Genomic DNA, 27,135 nt, shown 5'->3' with positions numbered 1-27,135 from the left:
AGTCTGTAGAGATGGATGTTTACAGTGTTCCGAAGATCCCACCAACCACAATCTATCCGGTTCAACTTCCGAGTTACTACGAAGACAGCATCGCAGGGTCCTAATTGACATGGGAGGAATAACCTCTAGTGTTGCTCTAGTAACAACATCCATCCTTTTTGTTCCACTTTGAGTCCCTCTTTTATTCTTCTGTGGCATCATCAGGCTCTGAATGGTTATGCTCAAATCGTCATCTCTGTCTTCTTTACCAAGAAGTACTCGAAGAGCGTTACATCCTAATAAAATAGGATAATCTTCCTGTCTTGTTCCGGTTATGATCTGTTGATCTACAATGAGAAATCCAACCATGGCTTTATGTTCTCCAACTTTCACCGGGGCCTTGACGTATCCTTCAACTGGAATTCCACGTCCTTCCACGCCAACAATCTTAACGGAGGACTCTAACTTTCCAATTGGTCCTAACGTCTCTAGCCTCGACTGATAGATCTGCATTGGAATAAGGGAAGCCTCTGCGCCTGTGTCCAGTATGCAACCAATACTTACATCACCTATCTCCGCCACTGTCCTTGGACTTGGAGATATCAACAATTCTTGTAAAGTAATGGGCCTGTGTTCATCTTGGCGACTCAAATCAATGTTCCCTGTATCAACATGTACATTGTTCATATTTGCCATGGGCCTTGCGTCAACACTCTCTGTCGTTTTGCCCACAACGACAGAGAAATCTAGTTTCCCGAAGTATATCTTGCACCCGGAACAGAAGACCCTGATTCTGACTGATTTGCCATTTCAGGACACGAACTCTTGTAGTGGCCAGTCTGTTTACACTTATAACAGACCACCTCAGACAATGGTTTGCGTCTTGGTCTGTTTGACTTCAAGCCTTGTACCATAGAGCGGAGTCCCGACATTTCATCTCTCATGTGGGTAACTTCTTCGATAAGATGTCGTTGCTGGTCTAACACATCAGACAACTTTGGAAGCGATGAAACGGCACATTCCTCGACGACTGTCTCTCGTACACGAACTCGTCTGGCTTCCGGTTCCTGTCTTTCTTGGAAAAGGAGCAGAGCCTCTCTTCTCATGTCATCGAAGGTCGTTCTCTCGTTTGCAAGGTATATTCGACGGAGTTCTCGCCTCACCCACACCTCTTTTGCTCCTTGAACGAATTGCTCACAGAGAGATTTATCTCTCAACTGTTTGAGCGCAACTGATTCTTCCTGCGTTACTGCTGCGTTTTCCATCCTCGAGTACAGCTTCTTGAGTGCGCGACTGAAATCTGCCAACGTTTCCGCTTCCTGTTGTTGGCGACTATGGAATATAGTACTGAGGGAGTGTGAGCTGTCATGATGGCCGAAACACAACCGCAGAGCCTCTTTCATCTCCTTGATTTTCCCTTTTGCGCTTTCCGGCAGACATGCGATTTCCTCTTTTGCCGCGCCAGTCAAATGATCGACGAATACTTTCGCTTTCTCCCCTTCACTTAAGCCCAAACCGCTCGTGGCGTCATCGAATTCCTCTAGCCATTCATTGAGAGAGATATCACCGTTTCTTTGTGGGTTCCCCTTGAATTTTGCCAATCGACCAGGTGGCAGAATACCCCCGAAACCCATGGCTCTCTTAAAAACTCGAGCCATCATCTCCACATTAGCAGAACTAGTGTCACCTTCGCCTTGACTCATGATTTCTACTTGTTATAGAGAACACACAACTGCACTGCTATGGATATACGTTATTCACTAAAATATACCAGAACGTGCCTTGGCAACCATAAATATATGATAAGCAGTACGGTACATTGACACTAAATCAAAAACAGCCGAAATGATCTAAAATATTACACGTACTTAAATACTGGCAGTATCATACGATGGCGTAATCAAAATAAATAGTCGACAAAGTCCACGACACAGTTCTTACTTCCGTACACGTCGATTCTCATGCAGTCAATCAGTCGACTCGGCGAAGAAGTAGCGTTGACTTCTGACTCCTCGGAACGTAATCTCCCGTCAGACTCGAGGCTGTCATCCCTCAGGGTTCCTCGGCTCCTCAACTAGATAAAGTGGATCACTCCGTCAGGCTGTCATCAGATCCCGCTCCTGACACCATTTGTTGTAAGCCGGCTTAATGATGACGCTGACAGTCTCCAGTTGACGTTGCATAGATTTTATTAGGGAAACAAAACAGCCCCTATAAAGGGTAAACAAACATAAATAATTGTCAAACTTTACAATTATTTATAACAGTGACTATTTCACAAATGAAATAATTTCAACCAGTCTCTCACTTTGCAATCAATACAAATTTCATATATCATTAACTCAATATTTTGATTTCATACAATAATTCACATTTAACAGCAATTCCAGTTTGACTTAGTAAAGAAGTAGTAGTAGAAGAAGAAAAAGGAGAAGGAGAAGAAGAAGAATCATAATAATATTATATCGAAAGGGTTTTACTCACCAGTCTGTCGATATAATGATTACGTTAAACTCCTGGTTCCCGCAGCTTATCGTGTACGTAGTGCTTGTAACGAATAAACAAAATATGTACCGAGACGCTCACAAAAAGTACATCCAAATGTCTCTGAAGTAGATATAAAAATGAATTGAATCTGCGTCTCTGTGTCTTTGTGTATTCTCATAAAAATAAAAGTTGCGTTGTGCCCATGCCAACGATGCCAACCGCACACAAGCTGCGTCATTGGCATGGTCACAACGCGCCCTAACGCAGCATCTTTGCAGCATTCAGTAAACCTGAAAAAAAAAAAAGTCTGATTCCTATCAATGCCAGGTGGGAAGCACATGACGTCCTTCAGTTCGCGGATCCAGGAATTCCGTAAAGGGGGGAGGGGGGCGCCTTTACAAAGGCTTTTCTTTTTATTTCTTTTGTTTTCACACACAAAAAAAAAAATATATATATATATATATATATATATATACACACAACAAATAGTATTAGTAGTACTTTAGTCAATCTTCAAAGAATGAACAAACAAACAGAAACACAAGACACTTGAAATTATTAATCATGAAAGGGTTTTTTCCTTGAGTACAAATCACTGTTACGCGCTTTCAACAAATCGATGACAAGATAATTACTAAGAATTGATTTCGCTGCGGCAACTGCTTTGCTATAAATCACAGTATTAACGTAAAATTAAGGTCTAGCATCAAAATCAAAGATCAAAGTTTAATCAAAGATCTTTAATGGAGGAGTAAAAATATGATTGCAATTGTATCATCTCATCATATCATACTGAGCCTATTCAGTGCTTAACTTGAAAAAAAAAATCATTTAAACTTAAAGGACAAGTTCACCTTCATTAAGATAAGGATTGAGAGAACGTAGCAATATTAGTAGAACACATCAGTGAAAGTTTGAGGAAAATTGGACAATCGATGCAAAAGTTATGAATTTTTTAAATGTTTGTGTTGGAACCGCTGGATGAGGAGACTACTAAGGTTCGTGATGTCATATGAGTACAACAGTATAAAGAAAATGTAAAGAAAATTCAACATATTTTTACTTTTTTCGCATAATAAAAGAGCACTTGACTTGCCTCTTTCTAAAGGCAATGGGAATAATATTACCCATAACATAATGTCAGTAATGAGTCAAGGGAATGTGTACTTTTTTCAAAAGATGAAATTTTGTGAAATTCTCTTTATATTTTCCTTATATTGCTGTATGCATGTGACATCATACACTGCAGTAGTCTTCTCATCCAGCGGTGACTGCACAAAAACTTCAAAAACTCATAACTTTTGAACGGATTATCTGATTTTCCTCAAACTTTCAATGATGTGTTCTACTAATATTGCTACATTTTCTCAATCATCATGTTAATGAAGGTGAACTTGTCCTTTAGGACAATTATCACGTACATTAATCCCAAATAAACAGAAAGTTAAACGTCTATTAGAATCAACTGGCCTTGGAGTTTGAGCATGATTTCTTTAGCTAAGGAAAAGAATTCATCTAAATTTCTTAATTATGAAATTCTTGAATTTCTGCGCTCGTTCGTCATTTTCACAAATGATATATCTTGAAGCTAGGAATGGCGAGAAAGTTTCAGTGAAACTGAAGTTTTCATGTGATACAATGACTGCAGATTGCAATAAGAAGGACTGTTCGGAAAGTATATAATTGTGATGCAGTCTTAAGTAGCTTTTAAGTCTAACTGTACCTTTGCTAGCTGCTTTTTCACTACATGTTCGCTGATATTCGTTAGCTTAGTCATAAAGGTCATACGCTCGACGCTATGAAATAGTTATCTTGTAGTAGGATTATTAGTGGCATTGCAAACCAATTCAGAAAACGAGGCAAACAGAAGACTCTTTTTTTGAATGTTTCCCTCCCTTGCACATCTGTTAAGAATTATATTTTCTGAACATGATTAATGAAAATTTCATAAACGAAATAAGTATGTATATTCATGAATTCAATTAGTCAATACGTTCGCATTTATGCCATCATAGGCACTGACAGGTGTGTAAGAATATATACATAAAAGTTCTCAGACATCTAATCATAATTTGTTGACTATAAGATTAATAAATCATAACTAAATTATATTCATATATAAGTTAATTCGTAGAAACTATTTTGATATATGCACAAATCCCTTTATTAATCATGAAAAATGGACATATGATAAAAATATGACCATAATTATGTACATATTGCATGGCTAAAACTGTAAAATCGGTATAGTTTTGTATCAAACATCTTGATTTTCTAAATAGAATATTAGCTCTTATTAACGCTCTTTATCTGTTTACACATGTTTATTTTACATCGAAGAATTTGATAAGAAATAAAATACTGTGTGATAATGACTCCTAAACTATCACGTTTCATGTATCATCTGTTATATACATAGAGTGGCAAAAAGACTTACGACAATTAAGAACACACTAATGGAATGGAATACAAAAAAAAAAAATTGTCAAATGTGTACAGCAAATCACTATTCATAAAGATTTGTAATTACATGTACTATGCTGTCATGCATTTGATTTGGTTTAATGATTCGATTAAATGACATGAAATCATACACAATGATCTTGGTTTAAATGTTTGATTTTATATGAAATGCATGTTTGTGTGTATCTCACAGAAACGAAAACAGAAAGCTAATAACTTGTTGCAGAAAAATGGTTCAGCATTCACTACAGCTTGTCTTCGAATGAACATACCCAAGTATAATTTCATAACTCTGATTGGGGAAAAAAAAAAAAACCGCACACACACACGTATTCACATGTCTTTGATAAATTTGTGAAGAACTACTGCGAGTACCTTTTACAATGTAGTTTATCACACTGACATTCTTTTTATATCATTATCTTGGAATGCTACTTTCTCCTTCGTAACACTTATTGCATTTGCATTTAGAATTCGGCCAGTCGCATGAGTGTTGCATCATCACTAGGTTCCCACGATGAAACATGCCTAAAGAACAAAACACACACGCACGCACACACATACACACATACACAAAAGCGAGGGCAGCTCAAAGGAAGTATATTCCACATTTTTCCCCATTACCACACTAAAAACGAGCAACATTAACAATGAACTTCAATACCTAAAGGAATTTAGGCCAGAATTTGTTTTTTCCTAAATTTTGTTACACTTGCGAGTGACCTTTGACCTTCTATCCTTGTCATTTCAGACAAGTAAGTGAATATTCTAATTGTCATACCAGATACTACTATACAGAGCATTCCTAGCTGAAGTTATGGATAGAAAATAACATTTGTAGCAAAAGGACAATGACCTATAAGCCTCAACTCTAACCTCCTACCACAATCACGTACACACTAAAAACATTTAATTTCTACCATGTTTACATCATTTCATATCAGCACTGGCCAGTCCTCGATGGAGTTGTGATTGGAAACACAATTTTTTAAAGAACAGTGACGTATGACTTTGATCTTTGACTTTTAACCACTGTCATGTTCAATGGAGTGATTGTCAAGTTTTTCTTTACCTGTCTACCTGGACCCACAGCCCAATACATAGCAGGGAATGAGAGTGTTCGGCAAAAGTAGAGTGACCTTTGACATTGACCTTCGACCTTTGCCAATATTATGTTAGGAGTATATCTATTTCTAGCCTTTCCACAACATTTTAGCCCCACTGGTCATTCCAAGATGAAGTTAAAGCTGCAAAAAGGCAATTTTAGTCTAAGTTCAGTAACCTTTGACCTTGAGGAACTTAAAAAAAATACAACAACAACAACAACAACAATCAGTGAATCATCGCTTCGTGTACACTGGTATACCTGGGAAATTTACCAAGAACATTCATCGAGCGGTTTTGTGTGTTTGCTACTTGTTTACTTTTTTATCATTTTTTGATCGCAGCAACGGGATGTGGGACGGAAAGACGGACATCACACAAACATAATATTTGTATCTCATGCCTTCTCCTTATGGCGGAGGGATAAAGAAACGAGCATAGAGTCCTCATCCGCTGATTCACTGTCTTCAGAGATGGGTCACGTTTCTGTCAAACAAAAAAAAAAACAAAACAACGATAATAATATATTATGAAAAGTTTACCACGACAAGGCAGATTTACAGATAAGGGCTACTGTACTAATGCACGAAAGCTTAAGCCATTGTATAGCCCAGATACCCGGATTTTTTTTTTCCCCGCAGGGCTAATATATCTAATCGTACGTCGTCTGTACACCCACAGAAATGGGTTGCAGAAAATGACATCGTGCGAACGGGAACATCCATCCAATGAGGATCCTAGTAACTATTTTTACAGAAACTGGTAAATTGTACTGTTAACTTCTGTCGTGAGTCTATCTGTAATTCACCCTGCCGATCATTAGTTCTGCAATGTTCAAGGAGAACATAGGTCTGGAAGAATATTGATATTCTGTCAAGGCTGCAAAGCAAATATAACGTGGGTTTTTTTTTCTTAGTTATCTAAGGCAACGTGCCCTCCATGTCTCTCCCCGGTTAGAAATTGTCACCTTTTCCCATTTTGTTAAAGTATTTTGAGACTGTGTTCCAAATGTTGGTAGAGGCGGAATGTTTCTTCCCTGACATGCATGCCCTTTCATGGCGGAACAGCATTCAAAACGTTAAAATATGCATACATAATAAACGACATAATGTCACCATTCTCCTTTACCATTCTCTTATATACTATTCTAGTCATCTGTGAAGTACATGCAAAGGATGTGCACACAAAATGTCGATAAAAACAGAACTCACATTTTTTGGCGTGATGACGTGTACGACGGCAGAACTTCATGTTGAAACCAGTGACCAATCGGCGTTACGGATTGTTCTCCGCGGGGACGCCGATCAGTTGGTGATATCGCTCGTTGCCGATCGATTGACGATCGAGCATCGGGTCCGTGGGAACCTCGCGGAATGGGAAATAATTCGTTCTTTGACCTGTAATGCTGCCTGCTTTCTAAGTCCGTGTTCTGACTCCGCCGAAGATCTGGGTGCGATCTGTGATGGTCTGGCTCATTGTGACGGAAATGCTCCGGGGATGACGGAGGTTCGCTGTCTCTGTCATATTGGTATGATTGCCGTCGATTTGGCTTTGATCGGTGAGAATGGTTTTTCACCACACTGCCGTTTTGCACAACGCCGCCGTTTTGCACCCTAGCGTCATTCAACAATATGGTATTTGAATGCGGATTCGACGAGTTTCCCTGAAGTTAGGCGGAAGAAGAAACGAAAGAAAACGATAAAGAAGCAAAATCCTCCCCCCCCCCAAAAAAAAGATAATAATAAAAATAAAACACAAACAAGTATATTCTACGTAATGGACATGGCAAATATCGTTTATATGCACACATTTACATGTGTAATTATGATTATGTGCATACATTTATCATTAGGTGTAATTTTATGTGTGCATATTTATAAAACAACGCTTTGCAGCAGGTTCTTTCAATTACTTAGGCAAAACAACGCACTTGCAGCATTGTAAACTCTTCGCATGAGCCGAGTACTTTTTCAGTGCTCTGAAAACTGTGAAATGCTGCCTAAACGAGCATTTATTTTAGAAAAGTAATTCAAACTTATAGTTCAATGTAATTTTCTCATGACAGAACCGGGATTGCTCCACTTCATACTAATTCGATACCTCGCAAAAAAAAAAAAAAAAAAAAAAAAAAAAACATCTGACATCATTGAATTGGCACCTTTGAATTCCAGTGCACATTTTACACTGGAAAGTGGTTTTCACAAAATCAGAAGTGGGATACATATAAAATTGCCACAGTGAGGGTGAAATATCAATCCTAATACAGTACCCTTTAGACGTGCTGTCAATTCAAGAAATTTTCACAAATTTAGGAACATTTATAAAGGCTTTTCAAAAATTTTGCAATATAGACATGATAAACAACGTAGGGACTCACGGAAGATAGTTTTTTTTTTTACTCTACTACCTCAGGAAACACGAACAATAGTACAAATGATGATAATACGATTCAGTACCAAAGAATTGAAGGGTTAAAAGTCCTTACGAAAAAAAAAAACACAACAAAAACAAACAAACAAACAAACAAAAATAAAAACGACAAAGCTCACCCGAGGTGATGACAAGCGTCTGTTGGACAGGTCCTTTGTGAGGGTCTGTTCGCTCGAGTTTATCGAGTTCAAACGGAACTTCAGCTGCTGCTGATACCACGTCATTGAGAAGCACACGATTAGTAGTATCGTTACAACCAAGATGGCGGCCATGATGATCATAACGAAGTACGGGAAGCCTGCAAATAGACATGGACATGTGAATTCATCAGCACCAGCAGGCGGCGGAATCCAATGTGTACTTTTGTTTGATATGTGCTGTTTTATAAAGAGTGCTTCCCTACTGGAAAGGATACAGTGTCCCACAGTGTGTTCACAGCGTGTTCACATAGTCGACTTTGTGAAAACGCTCGAATTTGACAGTGTGAAGATGAGTTCACACTGTTGTGTGATTTTTCACAGAGTGTTCACATAGTAATGCTTTGTTTCACACTGTGTATTGATGACTCACATTGTGTTCACACTGTTTTTTCACACTCTGTTTCAGATTGTGTTTCTCACATTGTGGGACACTGTGTTCTTTCCAGCAGGGTTCTGACGTGAACATCTCGGTAAAGTCGCTTTAAAGGGGAATGAAACCCAAATGTTCACGTGGATTGAGCGCATGCAACAATATTAGTCGAACGCATCAGCGAAGTTTGAGGAAAACCGGACTATTCGTTCGAAAGATATAAATTCTATCGGTGCCGCCATCGCCAGATCAGAAGACATACAGTTCATGACGTCACACACGGGCGACGATACAAGGAAAATATACAGAGAATTAAAAAAAAAATAACATTTTATGAAAAGTACAGATTCCCTTGACTTGAAACTGACACTGACATATTTTAAGAAGAAAATTACTCCATCTGCTTTCTGAGAGATAATGCGAGTACACGAACTCTTTCATTATACCAGAAAAGAGAAAATGTGTTGCATTTTCTCTATCAGTAGTTTCTTAATATCACTGTCTATGCGTGACGTCACAAAATGATGTAGTCTTCTCATCTATAGCAATGGCGGCATCAAAACTGTAAAAATTCATAACTTTTCCGATATCGATCCAATTTTCATCAAATTTCGCTGATGTGTTCTGGTTATATTGCTGCATTTCATCAATCCACATTATACTCGGATCTTTAAATTAACATAACTATACCACTGGTATAGTTCATGTCAATATATAGTATACAAATATTCAATGTTTATGAGTGCGATGGTTCCGAATATTACATGAGCGTGCAAGTTTAACCGTTCTATTCAACGACGCGAAGCGGAGTTGAATAGAACGGTTAAACTTGCACCGAATGTAATATTCGGTACCGTCGCACGAATGATAAACATTGAATATTTGTTTTATACAACACATGATATCGAAATATTTCGGCATGGTCTAGAGTCTAGACCAAAATAGATATGCTTTAACCCTAAATAGGTAGGTCGAGAACTATGCGAAAGCCTACGCCTAACGTTACTAGTAGTAGTATGCCTATACTATAGCTATACGTAATGTACGGTACTGCCACTGGCTCGATCTGTGGTAGGTCTTGAAAAAAGGTCTAACTAAACCCTATATATATAGGGCTAGAGAATTTGCTTACCACTATTTAAAGCATACTGTATTAGACCACTTTCTTAGTATTTGCTGCTGCACTTCACTCATGATTAGCAATGCGCTGAGATCCTCATCAGAGACGAGAACAAAGCTCGGGTGAGAAGAGGTAGGTTACGTAGCCATGATAACGTATAGTAGTGGCATGGCCGTACGTGAGTACGCATGGTGGACTGGTGGTGAACCGGTTGCGTGCTGGGCTGGCGCATGCAGCGCAAACCCTACGGGTGCGCGTATACAATGCCAGCTAGCTAGTGTACGATACACAAGTTCAGTGTGTCCTACGGTCTATTGCACTGCCGGCTCGCTTGTACCGTTCAATAGTCGACTATTGCACTGCCATTGAGAGTGAGCGTTGGATAGCTGATTCCTCTGAATGTCATGTGACCCGCATTCATCCAATCAGATGGCAAGATTCCATACATGTGTTGTATAATTTTTATTATATCCTTCACGGTGGGAACTAAATTCAGAATAGGCGTAATTTCTCTGTTACAGTCACGAAGGCCCGAATTAAAAAAACAAACAAACAGTTCTAATCAAATATTTGGCTTTAATCTAGTCTATGAATTAAAGCAAGCGCAAAAAGGCATGGGCTTAAAACGTAATCAAAATTTGCATAATTCCCATGAACTGATTTTAACTACTTTTATGAATTCCTACCAATAAACTTTGCGAGGGTTGACCACAAAATAGGCTGCTATTTACGCCTTCATTGACTACATCGCTTAAAAAATGCAAAAATAAAAACACATACACTCTCATAAGCACATCCATACTTTGTTGATATGAACTACATTTCCAATACTCGCCCCTTCCTCCTCCTTTTTCGACTGGAAAATTGCCCTGATCAAATATGAAGTTCATTTTATCCCTTGATTGTACTTTTTACCTTATGAAAGAATGGCAATGTTGTCCGACAAATTAAATCATTCTAAAGACATTCATTTCTACTGTGACTTTGTTACACCTCATCCATATCCAACGCAAGACCTTTTTTATATCTGTCATTTCACAATTTGATGTTACGAATGCTAATGAATGGTAATTGTAAGAAATAACGACGGCAAAGTACTTACCTGATGTGTTCGACCCAGCTGTGTCTGTAAAAAAAAAAAAAAAAACAAAAAAAACGAGCAGAATCAATGCAAACTGGGAAGCCATATTCCGACAAATTGTCACATCAATTAAGCACGATAAACTTGTTTCAGAGAATGCATTCGGGTTAAAACGAGTGCACTTCCTTGTAAGCAATGTATAGATACTTGTTCTCAGTCAGAACACAGAACTTTAGGATACAAGAAAAACAACCCATTCACATACGTATCACCATAGTATACGATGCTATCGTGACATTCAGGATAATGTAAAAGTCCTTTCGGTGAATAAGTCATATCCTGTTTCGCCGATGAAGTCATCTCACTAATGCTGATGGCTACATAGTACAATAATGGGTATAGTGCAATAATGGGTAATAGTACTCAGTCAGTCCGCAGCACCCGATAATTCGCTCGTATTTATTCAACTCGTATGCAAGCCCGCTCTAGGCTTGCATACGTAATAAGTTGCGTAAGGGGATTTTGTCCTTGGGATTTCGGCAACAAAAATACACCTTATGTTCACAAATTTGGTATCAAATTCAAGGAAAATATGTAAACTATCGTCACATGTTACTCAAATTATTGTAAATGAAAAATATCATAGCGTAATTTGAGCTTGAAAAATGATGAAAAAAGTAATTCGTGCAGTACACGTTCAAGACGTCAAAAAATACCAAATTCACCTTGCGTCTCAATGAAAATGCTTTATTTGGTAGTCCATCTCCTAATCTTTGTATCCATGTAAATATCTTGACAATTTGTTGCTTAATCCGGTCAGGAACCAGTAAAATATACATCGATGTCAGTGTTGATCAGCTTGAAACCGTGCAATCTCAAGAGTAAGCTCTCTCATTGGACAGCGCTTGCATTCAGCGCTTGCATTTACGTCATTACGCTGCTACATAACGGTTTCATGCCACTTGCGATTTCCTGGCACGCGTGTAGTTCAAGCGCTGAATGCAAGCACTGTCCAATGAGAGAGCTCTTTCGCGCCACTGTACACTTTGTGTGGAGCATACTTCCGGCTTAGGAGTGAATTTTACAGACATTTCAAAACGGAAAAACTAGTATAAATCATGCTTGCGTCTCCTTGACTCCAATATATGATGAGCATCTAAGTTTCCTCTCTACGAAAAAGCCAAAATCAGAAACAACAGTTTCTTAATCCGGTCAGGAACCAAAAAAGAACTTTAGACGACAAAATCTTCCGTGAAAAGCAGGTAAAATTTACGCAAATTCAACTGATTATATAGTCATGATAAGATCCGATGTTATACGCAAATTTAGTATCAAAATAAAGATCAAAGTCTGGAGAACAATTTACCGTGACTTGTAGCCATGACGCATGTACAAGTCGCTACACTGTGAAAACCATAGCCCTATCAAAGTCTCGCAAAATCTCGCACGACGAGACACCTTTCGAACGCAAAGATCGTCAACGAGAGTGCTGAATAAATCTTGCCGGATCGGCTCATTAGCATACGTGCTGCGGACTGACTGTACTATCCTTACTTGTCTACATACAAAACATGTTCCATATTTTAGTGTATTGTGTCTCACTATAAATTGCAGATTAAGACTACAACAGAAAGTCACAAAGGCACTTTATATCTATAAAAGTTCGTCATCGACTTAGGCATTAACCTACTAAAACATGCATGTCACGCCTTCTCAGTCTTCACTATGTAAACCCGTTCGCAAACTTCAGGTGAAGTATCATTTAGTATGATAGTTTGATAACACCTTTTATAAAATGGGTTCAAGAATGTAGCCAATTGGAAGCGCTGAAATGAGTCACGTGTGCTTGTATTAATTTCTCACTAACATGCACGGCCGACGTCACAATGTTTGCACTAGCAGTGCGCACTCAATCAGTTGTTACAAGTGCGTCGCGCGCTACTATACGCGCTGTTAATCCTGTAAACGACTTCTAGTTCGGGCTGCCGGCCGGCCTTTCTTGTGTGCATAACATGTGTGGCGTACGTATACTCTTATACGTACAGTACTTATATGTGTGCGGGATTTCCGAGTGCGACGTGCGTAAATGTTTGGGACGAACATCTTCGGACATCTTGATCCACAAAGGTACGTGAAAAATGCTGTTAGTTTTCGACCCATTTTATAAAACAAATGATGCACATGATTATTTCGTGGCGTTAGTGGAGATGCAGCTCACTCTCGGGTATTTACAATGTAGTGCAACATGTTTCACAATTGTAAATACCCTCGAGTGCGCTACATCTCCACTAACGCACTCTATCCTGTGCATCATTTGTATAATGTACCCTATTATAGGCCTAAAATATGTCCATTGCTTACCTGGAAAACAGTATCGACCGGGAAGTACATCCGGGTAAAGGTCAAGGTATCCGTCCACACACTGGCACGTGAATCCGCCCAGATTCTGATGGTCAATACAGACAGCGTCTGCTGAGCAGTCATTCAGCGTGTCCGAGGCACATTCATTCACGACTTGAACTGCGAAGAAAAGACACACGTGTACGTGTTACGTACGGCTCTCCATGTTTAGTAAGTGTGTGGCGTTTTATACCATGGTGGCAATGTAGCGATTTCAGATTTCATTTCACCGATAAACGGCGTTACAAATTTGTGCGTTTTACAGGCATTCCTTTTTGCATAATTATAATTGTATAGGCCTGGTAACCGTGCATGCTACAAATAACACATTTACATAAAAGGAGGAGGTGCTAATGACGTTGGTGAAGCAGATGGCACAGAGTTACGGCTTTCACCAACGTCACAGGAAACGAAATATTCATGGTTCTATCTAGAAGCCACTTCACGGGGGATCTCTCAAGACATGGAATTCGTTTAAATGGTAATGATATGTGTGAGACCTTTCACGTTTCATACAATAATCAAACCAAATATTTAGTCAATCTAAACATCTAAACACAAGACAAAAAGAGATGTATGAAACCTTGTGCTCATTTGGACAGGGATGAGAACGCGGATTAATCCTAACTGGCAATTCAGACTCTTTACCAAATCAGATTTGTGAGCTAATGTTTTGTTTTGTATTGTGTTTGTTGTCTTTATTGTTGTTTATTTGTTTGTTTGTTTGTTTGTTTGTTTGTTTTTCTTAAAGGGTTAGGTAAACTGACACCAGGCATGCCAGGGCCCTGTTTCATAAAGTTGTTCGTACAGTTACGCACGACTTTACGAACTACTTGAATATGGCAAGCTAAGTGGGTTTCCTGATCATTGTTAATTTCAATAATTAAAATTGAAATTTGCAGATGATAATGATTATTCTTCCATTTCAGCACACGTTTTAGTTGAAAGTGTAGTTTCGCCCAAATGTAGATGAAATATTGACATACAGTAGTACTTTCTTAAAACGTAAGGAAAAAAAAAAAACCTCTGCACACATATTGGTACTTCATATTCCAGTTGTTCGTAAAGTCACGTGTAACTTTACGAACAGCTTTATGAAATAGGGCCCGAAACATTGATATTGCAGTAATAACGTTATGTGAGAGAGTGTCGGAAAAGTGTGGCTCTTACGGCGAAGGTCAAAGGACTCCATGTCGACGACAAGGTGCACGTCCTGAGACGCGTCCAGAAGGCCGTCGTTACTGATGACTCGTTGGCTGAGCGCTGCCTCCAGTTCATTCCTCCACTCTTCATCCCCTGCACTCGAAAAGACGAGATCGTATTCGACCACCACACTCCCATTAGAGAGCCTCGTCACCCTGATATCACTGGGAGCTGGATCGTAACTGGCGTATACTACCTCGAGCTAGGCAGATAGTAATAGAGAGATAGAGAGAGGTAAGGCTCGTATCGATGGCAAGGAGTGTGTACTTTAAAATTTATGTCACCCTTCTTCAAACCTGAAAATCAGATTCCTTTCATAAGCTGAGCAGAGGGCAGATAATTCGGACTTTTTTTTTCTCAGAATAAAACCAGAAGCTTTTTTTATGATGGATTGCCTGAGGAAACAGTACTATAGATTTCTAATGAATTTATTCAGACCCCAAATAAAATGTCAACGGGTATAAAGGGGGAGCAGAGTGAAATGGGGTTTGTCTTTCATTTCTTTAGAAATGCAAAAAAAAAAAAAAAGAAACAACTATGAGGTGTACTACCGTAAGATTGCAAATACGATATGTAAAGAGATTCAACCTTCAACCATGTAAAAATTTGTGACTTTTGCAGAAGGGATAAACGGCCGTTAAAAGTTGAGGCCATACAGCCTGCATTTTAACTTGGTAAGAATTTCAACTTTTAAAGACGAACAATAGTCCGTGACAAGTATGTACAAGGGGAAGAGTAATAGATTATTCTTCTACATTTTTCAAAACTTCTCTGGCAAAACGGCAGAGAAACAAAGTGTTATAAAGTGTGGTATCTCTCACGAGGAGGAGGGTAACTAATGGTTACAATTTCGTAGTTATAATTAGAGTATCCTGGGAAAATTGTGTAGCAATATTCACATGAGGGTTTGGGCGTTTTACATGAGGGAAGAAAAATGTAGCATTCTTCTCACACCCTTTGCAAGTCAAGTTGTAGACTGTTCGCCATGTCATTTGAATGACTACAACAGTGATGCATGGAGAAGAATGAAGTAACCCTTTATAAACGACCGAAAACATAATGCTATTATAGCGTTCACGGTTGATAACAAAGGATGTGAGTTGATTAAAACACAGGCAAGTATGACAGAAGGTGCATTTCGTACATAGTAACTAAAGAGTAACATTTCTTCATATTTGCTCTCTTACAGCTGACCTTCCAGGCTGGTATGAAAGACAAATAATTTGACTTTTATTCGTATTTCGTTTTACAAACAAAACAAACGAAGGTTTTTGACCGGAACATGACTTAGTTGAAGAAGGCGTTTTATTTTTCTTATGAAATATCAATAATGAATTGAATTACGATTAAAAAATATACCACATCAAGCTAAAGAAATGTGCTTTCTGTGATTTGTCGGTTTAAAGCTACCTTACCCACCTGTTGCTCCACGGGGTCTGCCACCGAACGGAAGTCTTCACTCTCAGGGTCTGACATGGCTTCAGTGTACACCGCATCCGTGCCATTGATTCTAAGCAGGCTGAAGTTACCACTAAATGCTATTGAATCTGATTGAAAGACACGGAGACAGTATAGCTCAACAGTGAGAACACATCATGCACTTTACCACGAATGCCTGTGGTACCACGCATCGCAGTTAGCCTAGACATTGACCTTTTTTGATCACAGCATAAAACTCATCAATTTAATCAATCGTGATATTTTTCTTTCCCTTGCTATATGCATATCACAACATACGTGTATATTACTGGCATGTATTCCAATTCGACTTCTCCGTTCTGTTTTGATGCGCTTGGAAACGCCAGAAATGAGTGCCATATGAATTTCATCTATGTATGTATTATATTATTGTTGTCAAGATAACATTGAAATGACAGCTATACTGCTTGCTCTTATTGTATTCAGTTATAGGTGCCATGGAGAGCATGAATGTTTTCCAATGTTTACCTGTGGTTAAACTTTTATTTTGGAAAATATTGCCACAGCTATTTAATGGCATACGCGGTTAGCTAAAGAAGATATGAACATACTGCTCGTCGGACAGCTCTAATTCTCTATAATTATCTCAAGAGTAGAACATTTATCTAGACGAAATTGCCATGGCGTTAAACGACATACTGAGTAATATGAAGACATGTCTGATTACCACGGCATAAACCGGTGGAGGTGTCCCTTGTCTTGCCCGGTCGGCATGCGCATGCGTACTCGGTGCCATTGTCCGGCAGAGCGCATATTTCTGTAGTCACATGGCATTGTCCTTGGCAGGGATCTAGACAGTGGATGAAATGGTCATTCTTAGTTCGTGAATACAATTATTGCGCCTGTGGCTGTTGCAATGCTGTACATAGGTGGCAAAACTTTTTTTTTTGCCATGTGTGTGTGCGTGTGTGCGAGTGCGTGTGTCTACGTGTGTCTACGTGTACGTGTGTGTTGCGTCCGTGTGCGCGGGAATTGGTGGTTACCGGGTTGAGGGCATGGTTCATATAGCCAACACTTCCCTGGAGGTTTGGCAGTATTGTAAGGATTTCTTTGGTTGAGATATTTTTCCCCCCTTTTTTGGCCATTGTCCATCACCTCTACTGAAAAGCATGATTAAAAAGAAGCCCCCCTCCCCCCCCCCCCCCGCCCCCTCCCGTTTGGAGAACAATGCCGAAAGCTCTGGTCTGATGTACAACACCATAGATCTTCTACGTTGTCTGGTGCAGTTTATCATGAAATTGTAACTTGTTCACAAACTTGCAATTCTTTTTCATTAAGGATTTTTGACGATAAGCACTGTTAAACCTGCCTTTTAGCTTCCTTGTAATTTCGTTGAGGTTAGAAGTTCTTAATATGGCTCACATGCTGATGGCACTAAAAATTTAATAACCGACAGTAATATTCAACAGTGCCTTTTATTAGATTTGCAAGAAAAAGTATAGTGACTCACTATTATACTATTTGGGGAGATAACAATGATAAGGCCTTCTTTATCCAGGGTAGCCTCTTCAGTGTTGCCACCATTCTACCAGAGGGCCCTGCCATTATTATTATCCTAGCGTTACCAAGGGTGTTTCATAAAGCTGTTCTTAGGGTAAGAATAACTTTTAGAACGCCTGACTGGTGATCAGTTCTTGTGCTGAATTATTGAAATTCTAATAAGTATAGCATATCAGAAATGATCACCAGTCGTTCTAAAGTCGTTCGTAACTTTAAGAACAGCTTTATGAAACACCCCCCCCCCCCCGACCGTATCCATTTCTTCACCTGGGTCGAGAGGGACATGGAGGGTAAAAACATATTGCCTAGGGACGTAAGCACCGGGCGGAAATCAAACTCAGGTCTTCCGATTGGGAGTCAATAGTCTCATCCACTGTGACACAGCACCACCCCCTGCCCCATAATTATTAAGGTACAATGAAGTCTAAGGGCATTTCGTTGGGTAATACGGTATATGTAAGTTACTGAGGAAGGGCGACATTTTCCATGACCTGTTTTGAGAGCGTTACCTTGGCATGCGCCATCTTCGTCACGTGACCCCGCTGCGCAGTGACAACTGTTCTGCGTTGCATTGCAAAACTGGTTGGATGCACAGAATCCGGCTCCACATGGTTCTACACAAAAAAAAAATGTAAAAAAAAAGAATAGTGGTAGAGCCTCCAAGTCAATTCTAAAAAGCAGTTTCAGTGCACGAATACTAAAAGGTATCCTCAAAAGCAAAGGAGGTGAGAGTTTCTAGAAGAACAGTAATTTGTTAGCTGTTTTGAAGCACATCAAAACCAAAGCACATCCAAACCAAACCAAACCAAACATCTTTGGAAACATTTGGTGAACATCGTGAAAGGACTCAAAAGGTCAAATTTACAGCCTATATGAAAAATTGCATTTCATGAAAGCTCATATTACTCTGTCGTCATACATTAGGCTTACTAACAGCCTGACTAACAAAAAATTAGATATTTGTCCTTAAAAGAGTCTTTACTGTTTCATAGCATTGCCAGAAACCGATCACGATACCTTTGTCAAGAAGTAAATCGTGGACAAAAAAACAAACAAACAAAACTAAATTGAACTTGGATATAGATTACACACTGGCGAGAATTCATAACTAAGTCCTATTCAGAGAATTTACTCATCTGAAACATTTTACTGAGGTTTCTTTGAAGGAAACCAACGTCTTTACCTAGGCACTGTGGGAGTGTTGAGGATAGGGTCTGATCGTCGTTACACGTGACTGTCGCTTGCCCCTGTAAGTTTCCCTCCTCACATTCCAAGTCACAAGTCATCCCCACTGCCACCTGGCCGCCGGAAGTGCAGGTCGGTGACGTCAGAAATCTGCCAAAGTATGGCAAGGAGCATGTCGCATCTGTGGCAGCATAGAGTACATCGACAATGGATTTTGTTAAACTTTGACAGTACATGCCATAAAGACAAGTATACACCAGATATGGTTATGTGGAGCATGAAGTTCACATCGATACATTCACATTAAAGTCACACATGTACCTACATAAATATATTACATAGTAGTTGATACACAGATAATGCATCAAACAACCATACAAAAGTGAGTTTTAAAGGACACACACCCATCCCTGAGGGAATATCATGAAAAAGTGTACATTATTACACTTTACTGATATAATTACTATTGGTGGCATAACTTTCCCCTGCCTTATTGACTTTTACAATATCTCCTGTACGTTCCCATTAGATCATCCTTTCTATAGATTTTGTGTAAATACTCCAAAAGAGTCAGATTTTAACGCTCTGCTCTAAGCTGTTTAGTCCATTCTCACTTCTGAATGTTTTCTTGCTGAAGAGCATCTGATTTTTGATGGGAAATTATGGTAAGCAAAATGAAAAAAAAATGATTAAAATTATGGAAATATTCAATAAGCCTATCAAAGAAAATAATTAAGTTGTTCATTACTCCTCAGCAACTCTTGTGTAAAAATTCCACCAGTCTTGTTATGAAAGATTAGATATTCTCCCTTCGGGTGAGATGTCTTTATAATCCAGTTGACTGTTTTTCATAATAGATAGGATATAGTAGCTTGTACAAGGGCGCCACCATACCTTCACAGGTTGGGTCAGTGCCAGATAACGTTCCATCGGCTTGGCAGAATCTGTACTCGTTTCCCTGCAAGATCCCGTCTGAACAGGTGAACGAGCAAGCACCGGGGTACCGAAGGGCGCCCCCATCACATGACGTTTGGAGAGGAGACGTCGGGGGTTGGAATGAACACGTCATGGCTGCGAAATAAATATTTAAATAAATCCAACGTCATAATATGACGATTATGACGTTGGATGAAAAAAAAAAACCAGCCCCTTAAACAAGGGGATGGAACGTGATATCACGTTTTATTTTATTCTATTCCATACACCTCAAAGTGATGAAACATCATTTATCTATCAGATGATCAGATTATAGTCTTGGAGATCATTTAAGTCCCGAGCGTTTCTTACAACATACTTCTGATATAAAGAATTGCACTTTGCAATTCAGTGATATTTCTAATTGTTTCTCAAAACTTAATTTCAGCTGTTATCAATAACGTGATCGGTATCCATTGAAAGGAAAAATGATAACTTATTGCAAGTTCAAGCAAGCTTCATGTTTCTCATCCGTTGCCTATGAAAACCTTCGATCAATCGACGAAATAGATAATACTAATTCCTTGCATGTGTTTACCGCTGATATCAGTGGTCACAGGAAAATAAATGCTGTGTAAAAACGGCCATAACTGAACTCAAGTTTGTTTAAGACCCATGCCGTCGTGTTTTACGGAATTACTATAATCAACTACTGGCAAGACTGGTACAGAATATACCACAACAGAATGACCTCTTGAAATACACTGAATGAATAAGCACAGGACCTTACCGATATGACGATGGCACCATCTTGTAAAACTCCGCAGTATGTCCTTCTTTTTTTAGTTTCTTACCTTGACAAGACGGCAGACTCAAAGAGCCATCAGAGAGACAGGTCGCCAGCGAGGATCCATCCAGGTAGTACCCAACGCTGCACACAAACTGGCAGGTGGTGTTAAAATTTACTGTGCCACCAGATACGCAGCCGGCTGTGGGACTCTCAAGCTGTGCTGGGAACTCGCCCACAGTGCAAGTCACAACTTTGAAACAAATGTCAAAGAAAAGTCACTGGCAAACGTTAAAGACTTCCAGTAAAATATTAACGTCTATGAAGGGAAGGGAAGCAAACATTAAAGGAAACCAAAACCAAGAGAGCAATGTGGATTGAGTGACAGCAGCAACATTATTGGAACACATCAGTGAAAGTTTGAAGAAAATCGGACAACCGATGCAAAAGAATTTTAAAAGTTTTTGTGTTGTAATGACTGGATAAGGAGACTACTCCAGTTTATGACGTCCAGTCATATCCAGTCATTACAACAGTCATTACAACACCAAAACTTTAAAAATTCATATTTTTTGTATCGATTGTCCGATTTCCCTCAAACTTTCAGTGATGTGTTCTAATAATGTTGCTGCTAGTGCTTTCACTCAATCCACATTACTCTTTGGGTTTTGGTTTCCTTTAACACGTGAGATATAGAATAGAATCCACACACACACACTGCAAACATGCATGTAATCACTTGAAATGGAAAAAAAATTGTAATCCAAGACACTTAGAAATACTTGACACATTCAAACAGTAAGACTACCTTGACAAGTAGGGAGTGCAGTCAAGTCACCAGAAGCTTGGCAAGTCACCGACGAGCTTCCAACGAGGTTGTAGCCTGCGCCACAACGGAACTCGCATGTCGTGTTGTATTCGACGATGGATCCCTGGCTGCAGGCTTCGGTGGGACTCTCCAAACCAGGTGAAAGTACAGGCACCGTGCAGGTAACGACTGTGAAATTGATACGGTAGGACGTAACTTGAAATAGTAAATAGGGACCTTTAAGGTGGCCTCACACTATGCGGTTTTTTCTTGCGACAAATGCCAAAGGTGTTCCCCAGAATCCTTTTCATAGCTGGTTTGTTGATCCACAACGTCATATACCAGTGGATGAAACATGATATCAGGCCTCACTTTATTTCCCTCGAAACATCTCCGAAGCTATGAATATCAAAATTTATCTGGTACAGTCTTGGCAATCATTTGAGCCCCGAGTGTTTCTTACAGCATGATTTTGATGAGAAGAATTACAATTTGCATTTCATACTGTTCATGTTTTTCTTTGAATTTGATTTCAGTTATAATCAATAACGTAATCAGTATCCATTACCAGTAAAAATATAGATTTGCTGCAAGTTCAAGCAATCTTTATGCCCCTCGTTTGTTGCCTATGAAAATCTTCAATCAATTAACAGTGAATCACGTAAATTGTGATAATAACGCAGTCGACGAAATAGATATTACGAATTCCATGTGTTTAGCGTTGATATTAGTGGTCAGGGTAAAATAGGTGTTGTGTAAAAACGGCCATAACTGGACATCAAGTATAAGAACTATATCTTTGCCGTCGTGTTTTATCATTATTCACGTAAATACTACAATGAACAACAGAATATATCACAACAGAATGACACTTTTGAAATACGCTGAATGAATGAGCACAGGACCTAATAACAGGTGACACCATACTCTAAAGCTCCGCAGTATGTCATTCTTTTTGAGTTCTTACCTTGACAAGACGGCAGACTCAAAGATCCATCAGAGAGGCAGGTCGCCAGCGAGGATCCAACCAGGTAGTACCCAACGCTGCACACAAACTGGCAGGTGGTGTTAAAATTTACTGTGCCACCAGATACGCAGCCGGTTGTGGGACTCCCAAGCTGTGCCGGAAACTCGCCCACAGTGCAAGTCACAGCTTTGAAACAAGGGTTAAAAAAAAAGTCACTGGCAAACGTTCAAGAATTCCAATGAATTTTACGTCTATCAAGGGAAGCAAATATTAGCACGTGAGATAGATAAGACATATATTCAAACACAGCATTATGATTATCTTTACTGGAAAAAAAAAGTAATCCAGAACAATCAGGAATACCTGACACATTCAAGGAGTAAGACTACCTTGACAAGTGGGGAGTGCAGTCAAGTCACCAGAAGCTTGGCAAGTCACCGACGAGCTTCCAACGAGGTTGTAGCCTACACCACAACGGAACTCGCACGTCGAGTTGTATTCGACGATGGATCCCTGGCTGCAGGCTTCGGTGGGACTCTCCAAATCAAGTGAAAGTACAGGCACCGTGCAGGTAACGACTGTGAAATTGATACGGTATGTCGTAACTTGAAATAGTAAATAGGGAGCTTTAAGGTGGCCTCACACTATGCGGTTTTTTCTTGCGACTGCTTGCGGTTTCGAGAAGTCGCACGCGGTTCTCGACCGCATGCGACTTCTCGCGACTTGGAGACGTCCGCAAGCCTTGCGACCTCCTTGCGGCTGCTGTCAAATTTTGAACATGTTCAAAACCTTGCGATCGTCTGCGGCTGCGTCTGCGAACCCTTGCGACCGGCTCAAATTTCGCAAGCCTTGCGGTCGTTGCGCTCACACTATGCGACTCGATGATTGCGATCTGGCAACCGCAACAGATCGCCAGCACTGCGATCGAAAAAAACCGCATAGTGTGAGGCCACCTTTAGATTTTTGCGACGTGGATGTTACCAAGAGGAAAAAAAATAAAACTGTTCTGGGTAAGATCGCTTTAATATCATAATCGATCTCGCGCCGTGTGAGTTTTCATGGTCGATTCTGAGCCATTTTAGCGTCCGCTCAAATCCACGACGCAGAGAGCTACTTGATGCAACGGTCATATGGGGGCACCATTTTACATTAGTTAGGCTGCGTCTTCGCGAAATCTAAAGCTACTTTGCAAGACGACGCAGAGAGGAGAACGGTAGACGCAACCGTCGTCTTAACGTCGGCGTCGCAAATATAAAGCTCCATAACACATAACACAACAACGCTACGTAACAGTGTGTTCAATATTTTTCTACCAGTGCATACAAACCAAGTAATTGCAACCAGATTGCTAATGAGAGTAGGGAACATAAAAAGACAATAATTTTCAGTAAAAAAAAAAAAAAAAAAAAAAAATCATAAATAATTATTATAATGATATACAAAAACTTTCCAACTGCACTGTACACCTGAAAAGACATCGAAACCACTTTTGTAGTCTTAAGTATTGCTACCAGACTAGAAAAAGAAAAAGTCAATACCGAACTACATAATACTATGCATATTCCAGACACATAAAAGCGGGCATCACAAGTTTTGTCTAACATGAAATGGAGTGGTGTTACTATGACTTTATTTATAATAAGTCCGTCTTTTCACTATTAAATCATTCACGATCGCTATGAGTATCGTAAAGTCTGTTTTAGATTGACGATAGCTGATTTCATACTCACTGGGTTGGAACTGAAACTGTTTAATTGGAATATTTTAGAATGCTTCACCTCTAGATTTGTCTCACACTTCAGGTTATTCAGTCATTTTTTATTTATAAATTACTTTCTTAATCTATTTATTCTGCTTTCAATCACAAATATCTATATTACATAATACAAAATCAGGACATACAATGAAGAGTTATGGGTTGGGGCCCGAGTCTGGAAAGAGCCAACTAAATGAATTAGGCGCTTAGTCCCCCCCCCCCCCCCCCCCCTCCCAAAAAAACAGAACAGAACACACAAAAAAACCCAACAACAACGAACGACAACAAACAAACAAACAAGCTGTGCAACTGTGCAATCGTGCATGCAGCCCGATGTATATCCGTGTGGTGGTCACTCGTACGAGCCGAATTGCCATTACTCGAACAGTTGCACAGTTGTACAGTTGGACGTTTTCTTGCGTTCTGATTGGTTAAAACCTGACATCCATTCCACGGTTGTATAGTTGCAAGGTTATAATCACTTCCGTCCTCTTTCGCCCGCCATATAAACCTTATATTCAACTGTAATGTAATGGCATTACAGGCATATAAGGAATAACTCCACTCGTTTTATTGACATTTTCTCCTCTTTTGTGGTTTTTGGGTCAGGGGATACTATTTTCAAAAGAGGTGAAAGAATGAATGAAAGAAAGAACGAATGAATGAATGAAAACATGAATGAATGATTGAATGAATGAATGAATGAATGAAAGAATGAATGATTGAACGAATAGATTGATGAATTGATCAATTGATCAATGAATAGTTATAAGAAAAAAAAAACTTAAATGTAATCAAAGCACAAACAAGTATGAATAACTAAGACACAAACAGATTAGTAGAATTATAATCCATATGTCATCAAAAAAGTTTTAGATTTTATGTTTCTTACCTTCACAAGCAGGCAGAATGAGAACCCCAGACATCGGGCAAGTCGCGACGGACGAGTCATTAAGTCTGAACCCCGCGGCACAAGCATAGTTGCAAGTGGAGCCGAAATTCAAAACAGAATCCTCACCACAGTTTGGATCACTGCTTTCCAGTTGAGGTGGCAGTTGTGGCACGGTGCAAGTCACAGCTAGGCAGAAGCAGAGATGTCCAAAAACCATATTTGGATCATGAAGAATTCATCTCAAATCAGCATCTAGGAATCTACGCTCTGCAGGCGACGCTTCTTTTGCTTTTTTGCTGCATTTGCTGTATTCGACAATTCACTCATTCAATTTCTTGTTAGGTATATGATTTATTTGTTAAAACGTGGAATATGGAACAACAGAAACTAACAAATAAGAATTACTTTTCATCAAAATATCTATTCAGCGATTAGAATAAATCTTTGTGAGTTTGTGCGTCAACACGACAGTTATCATATAAGCATCAAAGCGGAGGTGGAATCAACATCAACACTTTTGTGGTTTTGGGTCAGGGGATACTATTTTCAAAAGAGGTGAAAGAAAGAATGAAAGAAAGAACGAATGAATGAATGAAAACATGAATGAATGTATGAATGAATGAATGAATGAATTAATTAAAGAATGATTGAATGAATGAAAGAATGAATGAAAGAATGAATGATTGAATGGGTAAATGAATGAAAACATGAATGAATGATTGAACGAATAGTTAAGAAAAAAAAAAACTTAAATGTAATCAAAGCGAAGGTGGAATCAACATCATAAGAAATTGGTGAAAATTGATTGAGTATTCCACTGCTCTGAACTAACAAGGAATTTTTCTGTTTGAGAGTAGAACTATCTGTCACTTACCGTTGCAAGAAGGGATATCAACAGCACCGGTATCTGCGCATGTTCCAACCGATTCGCCGACCAAATTGTAGCCGACTGCGCACGTAAACTCGCAAGTTGACCCGAACTCGAGGATAGAGCCCGAACTGCAGTCAGACGTTGTAGTCTCCAAGTTGGCGGGAAGATCCGGTATGGTGCACGTGATCCCTGATCGAGTAAATGTATTAATGAATATCAGGAGGGGTTTTTTTTTTATCTCTCTCTCTCTCTTTTCTAGTTCTTTTTCTCATTACTTTTCATTTTCTTTTCCCAACAGAATGCTGCTTTTTGTGCCTTTAAACAATGAGCAAATAACAACAAATATTGTCTAAAATGTGGCAATAAACAACCTTTTCAGTATGACATTCTGTTCCTTCCCAGTTCCAATCTGAAAAAAAAAATAAACAAAGCAAAACAAAAGGAAGCACGAGAAAAAAAAAAATGGAAAAACCCAGCATTACTTTTACAAGACGGAAGGTTTAACTCGCCGGAAGCTGGATAGGTTACTCGGGAGTCTCCGGTAAGGTTGAAACCAACTCGCACAATAAGAATGAACAAATAACAACTTGGATATCGTCTGCAAGTAGAAATAAACAACTTTTTCAGTATGATATTCTGTTCCTCCTCTGTTCCGATCTAAAATAAACAAACAAAAAACAAACAAACAAACAAACAAACATACAAAAGGAAAGGAAAAAAAACGACAACTAAACAAAGATGGAAAAGGCTCCGCCTTACTTTCACAAGACGGAAGGTTTAACTCGCCGGAAGTTGGACATGTTACTCTTGAGTCTCCGGTAAAGTTGAAACCAACAGCACAGCTGAACTCGCACGATGAGTTGTAAGTGATGATAGAACCTGTGTTACAGCTTTCGTCCACACTCTCAAGTTGTGATGGGAGTTGAGGTACGGTGCAATTCACAACTGCAAATTAAAAACGAATAATGCGCTTATGTAATGCTTACAGGTCTATCGCTGCAACTTATCATTTATTCACTCTAAATCATGCAAACAACAAATTTTCTACTAGCAATAGACAACTTTTAAGTATCAATTCTGTTGTTCCTCTGTCCCTCTTTAAAAAGTACACACAAACACACAACAGAACGAAACAAAT

The 27,135-nt window shown here is 39.2% G+C and overlaps 1 protein-coding gene and 1 long non-coding RNA gene across 2 annotated transcripts in view; both read right to left on the bottom strand.

Annotated features, from left to right (window-relative positions):
- Positions 1-7,250: 7,250 nt before the first annotated feature.
- Positions 7,251-10,284, bottom strand: LOC140236799 (uncharacterized). Its single transcript, XR_011901791.1, has 3 exons — positions 10,166-10,284; positions 8,583-8,761; positions 7,251-7,696 (listed from the first exon to the last, which is right to left on the bottom strand). It is a non-coding gene; the product is annotated as an uncharacterized lncRNA (long non-coding RNA).
- Positions 10,285-10,734: 450 nt separating this feature from the next.
- The window catches only part of LOC140236441 (sushi, von Willebrand factor type A, EGF and pentraxin domain-containing protein 1-like), a 32,042-nt gene continuing 15,641 nt past the window's right edge, over positions 10,735-27,135 (bottom strand). The window contains exons 14-28 of the mRNA XM_072316365.1: positions 26,757-26,942; positions 26,001-26,186; positions 25,127-25,312; positions 22,868-23,056; positions 22,479-22,664; positions 21,512-21,700; positions 20,771-20,956; positions 19,896-20,072; positions 19,000-19,182; positions 18,326-18,430; positions 16,257-16,384; positions 14,805-15,039; positions 13,596-13,754; positions 11,256-11,279; positions 10,735-10,739 (exon numbers count right to left, since the gene is read on the bottom strand). Coding sequence (XP_072172466.1) covers positions 10,735-10,739; positions 11,256-11,279; positions 13,596-13,754; positions 14,805-15,039; positions 16,257-16,384; positions 18,326-18,430; positions 19,000-19,182; positions 19,896-20,072; positions 20,771-20,956; positions 21,512-21,700; positions 22,479-22,664; positions 22,868-23,056; positions 25,127-25,312; positions 26,001-26,186; positions 26,757-26,942 — 2,324 coding nt within the window. The remainder of the gene's footprint in view (positions 10,740-11,255; positions 11,280-13,595; positions 13,755-14,804; positions 15,040-16,256; positions 16,385-18,325; positions 18,431-18,999; positions 19,183-19,895; positions 20,073-20,770; positions 20,957-21,511; positions 21,701-22,478; positions 22,665-22,867; positions 23,057-25,126; positions 25,313-26,000; positions 26,187-26,756; positions 26,943-27,135) is intronic.

The sequence above is a fragment of the Diadema setosum genome, chromosome 13 (genome assembly GCF_964275005.1).
Source record: "Diadema setosum chromosome 13, eeDiaSeto1, whole genome shotgun sequence".
In the NCBI taxonomy this organism is placed as follows: Eukaryota; Metazoa; Echinodermata; class Echinoidea; order Diadematoida; family Diadematidae; genus Diadema; species Diadema setosum.
This window is presented reverse-complemented; position numbering and strand designations above follow the sequence as displayed.